General features: G+C 43.9%; 1 protein-coding gene across 1 annotated transcript in view; it reads left to right on the plus strand.

Annotated features, from left to right (window-relative positions):
* The window catches only part of TERT (telomerase reverse transcriptase), a 60,212-nt gene extending 55,381 nt beyond the window's left edge, over positions 1–4,831 (plus strand). The window contains exon 13 of the mRNA XM_019509205.1: positions 4,749–4,831. Coding sequence (XP_019364750.1) covers positions 4,749–4,752 — 4 coding nt within the window. The 3' untranslated portion in view covers positions 4,753–4,831. The remainder of the gene's footprint in view (positions 1–4,748) is intronic.

Here is a 4,831-nt window from a genome sequence, read left to right on the forward strand (position 1 = left end):
TTTTTTTTTTTTTTTTTTTTTTTTTTTTTTTTTTTTTTTTTGAGGCATTGCTTTCTAGATTCTGTCTCCCTTCTTGACTCTGCAACCTACAGTCTTTTTTTCCTGGTTTCATAGTGTTTGCGTGTATTTAAACACATGTTCAGATGATCACTTGGTCAAATGGCTTCCCAATGCTGCGTAAAAACTTACCTGTCATTATTATTATTTACCATTGCTCCAATGCATGTGTCATACGCACTGCTTTCTGTGATTTTGTAATTTTTTTCTAGATAATTGACAAGGAGATGGAATAGCAGTGAGTCAGCTAAAACATTTTTACCCAATTAGAAATATCCCACGTATTGAGGCAGTCAGATGTTCATCAACTCTTGTTGAGATGTATTAGTTTTATTAAAAATGCATTTTAAGATTTAATCCATTTCAATGTATATAGTTGAACTTTGTGCAGCATTGATATTTTAATCAGGTTGTCATGTAGTGCTATATCATATGCCTTACAGATGTGTGGGGGTAGCAATGTAACACAGAAATAGCTAAGTCAACTTTAAACAGTCTAATTTGGGTACTGCAGTAGAGTTCTGTATCAGTCAATTTACCTTCCTTCTATGTAAGATTAGCCTATGTGGTGCTCTGTGCTGGGATTGCTTGACCTGCTACTTCTGGTAGGTGTTGCATCACAAAGGCTAGCTCCTATTTAACCCAGTAGCATGTGACCTTATTCCACCTAGTTCAAATCCTTTAAAAATAGCTAATGCAAACAGTAGGTGGGTCCTCATCCTGCTTACTGCTTTCTGTAACTTAGTTCAAAGGATAAGAAGATGGTGATTTGCCAGAATAGGTGTCTTAATTTTTTTCAGGGACTTGAGCAGTTTGTGTATCAAACTTTGGTACCGAACAAGTGGAATAGGATCTGGCCTCAGACACATTACATCGGCACAGTTTAGTGTTTCTCATCCAGAGTTAATCTCTTTGGAAAACAATATCAGGTTTCGCTAAGCCTACTTCCCAATAAAACTTTGTTGATGTATCATGCTTTTAATTATTTGTGTATTGCATCCCATAGCAGACTTACCATAATTTCCCTCGAATTAAATTCAACCTAACTGGCAAGTACTAAACCAGATTTAAACACTGGCACAATATTAGCTTTTTTTCACTCATCTTCAGCCTCCCCAGTATTCCAAGACTTGTTAACTATCAACCTCAGTGGCTTTTGGATATGAGTTATCCAGTTATCTTGCACAGTTAAAAAATATTTAACTTCAGCAGTTACTGTTTAACATCCTGTCTGTAATTAGCACTGGGAGAAAACTGTGCGATATGAATACATCATCCATCTTCTTTCCAAATACAGAACAAATATTTATTGAACACTTCTGCTTTTCTGCATCATTGACAGTTTTACCAGCTCTTTATCTAGTAACAGACCTGGACCATTGCTAGGATTTTTCTTGTTCCTCCTATATTTTAAATAGCATATTTACCCAAATCCAAGGTAACTTTGTATTTAAGATGATCCCCCCCCCCCCAATAACTAGATTCTGTACATGGAAAATTATAAATAGTGGAAGGTTGCCTTAAATTCAGCCCCCCACTGCTGTGACAAGGAAAGCAGTAGGAGCATGAAGGTCCAGACCCCTGCTTGTTGCTCCCCTGCCCCCTTTTTCCCCATGCCTGTGCCTGTCCCCCCCTGCGTCCCCACCCCCGTGCTACCTGCCTCTTCATGCTTGTGCCTGCCCCCTATGCCCTACTCTCCACTACAGCCTTCCCCTCATCCCTTGCCCCCATGCCTGTTACCTCTGTTCCTTCATGTCCCTCCAGGCTGACCATCCACCCTCTTGCCTTCTGCTGCAGCTCTACTCCTCTAGGGCAGTCAGGGGCAGCCACATCCCCACCCAACAGCCCAACCTGGCCAATGAGAAGCAGGGGCAGCTTCCAGCCAGGCCAGGTCAGGGCTGGAGGGATCAGAGCTGGAGCAGAAAGTAATGGGGGAGGGGGCACCTGGATGGGGAGGGATCAGTGGATGGCGTGGGGTGGGGACTGGTAGGGCACAGGGTCAAGAGGTAGGAGGGCAGGCAATAGGTTCCCCCCCACCCTGCAGTCCCCCCATGCTCTGCCCTTTTCTGTGCTCCCTTCCCTACCAACCAAGCCATTCTTGCTGGGGACAGGTGGCAGCTCAGCTCTGGCTTCAGCCCTGAGCCTAGGGCCAAAGCCAGAGCCAACCAAGCAACTGCCTGCCCCTGGGGCCCTACTCAAATCCAAGATGAGCCCCAGCTCATGCTGACTGGGAGAAACCTCATCTTGGATTCAAGTAAATACAGTATTCTTTATCGTTTTTAACCCTTTTGACTTTTTCATGGTTCATCTGCTTTTCAAAACTGCTGACTGTATTGCAGACCTTTTCTATAGATGCTAGGCTTCAGAAAAGCAGACTTTGACTCACTCAGGGAACTCATGGGCAGGATCCCCTGGGAAGCCAGTCTGAAGGGGAGAGGAGTCCAGGACAACTGGCTGTACTTTAAAGAAGCCTTACTGAGGGTGCAGGAACAAACTATCCTGATGTGATGGAAGACTAGCAGATACGGCAGAAGACCAGCTTGGCTTAGCAGGGAACTCTTCAGTAAACTAAATCACAAAAAGGAAGCTTATAAGAAATGGAAACTTGGACAAATAACTTGGGAAGAATATAAGATCATTGCTCAGGCATGCAGGGATGAAGTCAGGAAGGCCAAAGCGCTACTGGAGTTGCAGCGAGTAAGGGATGTGAAGGGCAACAAGAAGGGTTTCTACAAGTATGTCAGTAGCAAGAGGAAGCTTGGGGAAAGTATGGGTCCTTACTGAATGGGGGAGGCAGCCTTATGACAGAGGATGCAGAAAAGGATGAGGTGCTCAGCGCCTTTTTTACTTCAGTCTTCTCAGGCAAGATTAGCTTCCAAACTATTGCACTGGGCAGCACAGTTTGGGGAGGAGGTGAGCAGCCCTCAGTGCTGAAAGAACAGGTTAAGAACTATTTAGAAAAGCTGGATGCATACAAATCCATGGGGCCAGATGGGATGCACCCAAGGGTGCTGAGGGAGTTGGCTGATGTGATAGCAGAGCCATTGGCCATCATCTTTGAAAACTCATGGTGATCAGGGAGGTCCCGGATGATTGGGAAAGGGGAAACATAGTGCCCATATTTAAGAAAGGGAAGAAGGAGGATCCATAGAACAACAGACCAGTCAGCCTCACTTCAGTCCCTGGAAAAATCATGGAGCAGACCCTGAAGGAATCCATTTCTAAGCACTTGGGAGGAGAAAAAGGAGATTAGGAACAGTCAGCATGAATTCACAAGGGGCAAGGCATGCCTGACCAACCCAATTGCCTTCAACGACAAGATGAGTGACTCTGTGGATGTGATGTACCTTGATTTTAACAAGGTTTTTGATATGGTCTCCCACAAGAATCTCACAGGCAAGCTAAGGAAGTATGGGCTGGATGAATGGACTGTAAGGTGAATAGAAAACTGGCTGAAGCATTGGGTTCAGAGGATAGTAAACAATAGCTTGATGTCTAGTTGGCATCCAGTATCAAGTGGAATTCTCCAGGGGTCAATCGTGGGGCTGGGTTTGTTCAATATCTTCATCAATGACCTGGAAGATGGCATAGAGTGCACACTCAGCAATTTGGCAGATGATACCAAGGTGAAAGGAGTAATAGATGGGCTGAAGGGTAGGGTTAGGATTCCGAGAAACCTTGACAAATAGGAGGATTGGGCCAAAAGAAATCTCGTGGTTCAACAAGGACGAGTACAAAGTCCTGCACTTAGGATGGAACAATCCCATGCACCAGTACAGGCTGGGGGGCCGACTGGCTGGGCAACCACTCTGCAGAAAAGGACCTTGGGGTTACATTGGACAATAAGCTGAATATGGCCTTGTTGCCAAGAAGGCTAACAGCATTCTGGGCTGCATTGGTAGGTGTGTTGCCAGTAGATCAAGGAAAGTAATTATTCCCCTTTATTCACTACTGATGAGGCCACATCTGGAGTACTGTGTTCAGTTTTGGCCCCCCACTACAGAGAGGATGTGGATGAATTGAAGAGAGTCCAGTGGAGGGCAACAAAAATGGTGAGGCGGCTGCCCCTGCTTGAGCAAAGGAGATGCTTTTCAGGCCTGATTCAGTGGCTCAAGCCATTCACACTTGCTCTAGGAGTGTCTTTATTAGCATCACAAAATCCAGCCTAGGACATTTTGTCTGCCAGAAATCAGGTTTAGGAACAAAATATAAAAAGTATGAGTGAATGGATCAGCAAAAGGAGAGATACCTAAGCACTTTTTAAAGTGGTATCTTTCACAGGCATATCCCCAGTGTTTTCCCTGACATACCTTCTTACTGAATGCTTATTTAGACTTGCACTGATTTCAGAATCCTGAAATTCTTGGGTGCTGGATAGGTAGGTTTCACAAGAGTGTAGAAGGAAAAGTTTTGGTTTTCTAACTTTCATGAGTTCAGTAATATTTTTAATTGAGGCATTTTTGCATTCCTTTAATTGTCGATGATCATCTGTCTGCTTTAGGAAAGAATGAGAATGGCATGTCTTGCTATACTTTTACAAACTTAATAGAAGTTGCTGGTAATTTTTCAGTTCCATTGCAGTGTTGTTTGTATCCTGAAAATCAGCTATAATTGTTATTCCATTGAATCAGTATCTTGGCAGAATTTTGTCATGGTTAATATCTTTCAGCAGTGATTTATTGTTTTTGTAGGTGAATTGAAGCTATTCAGGAAGATCCCAAAGACTACTATGCAGCTCCTGAAGGCAGTGACCAAGCCATCCCTCTGCAAAGAC

Source organism: Gavialis gangeticus, unplaced genomic scaffold (genome assembly GCF_001723915.1).
Source record: "Gavialis gangeticus isolate Ggan-Ray unplaced genomic scaffold, GavGan_comp1, whole genome shotgun sequence".
In the NCBI taxonomy this organism is placed as follows: Eukaryota; Metazoa; Chordata; order Crocodylia; family Gavialidae; genus Gavialis; species Gavialis gangeticus.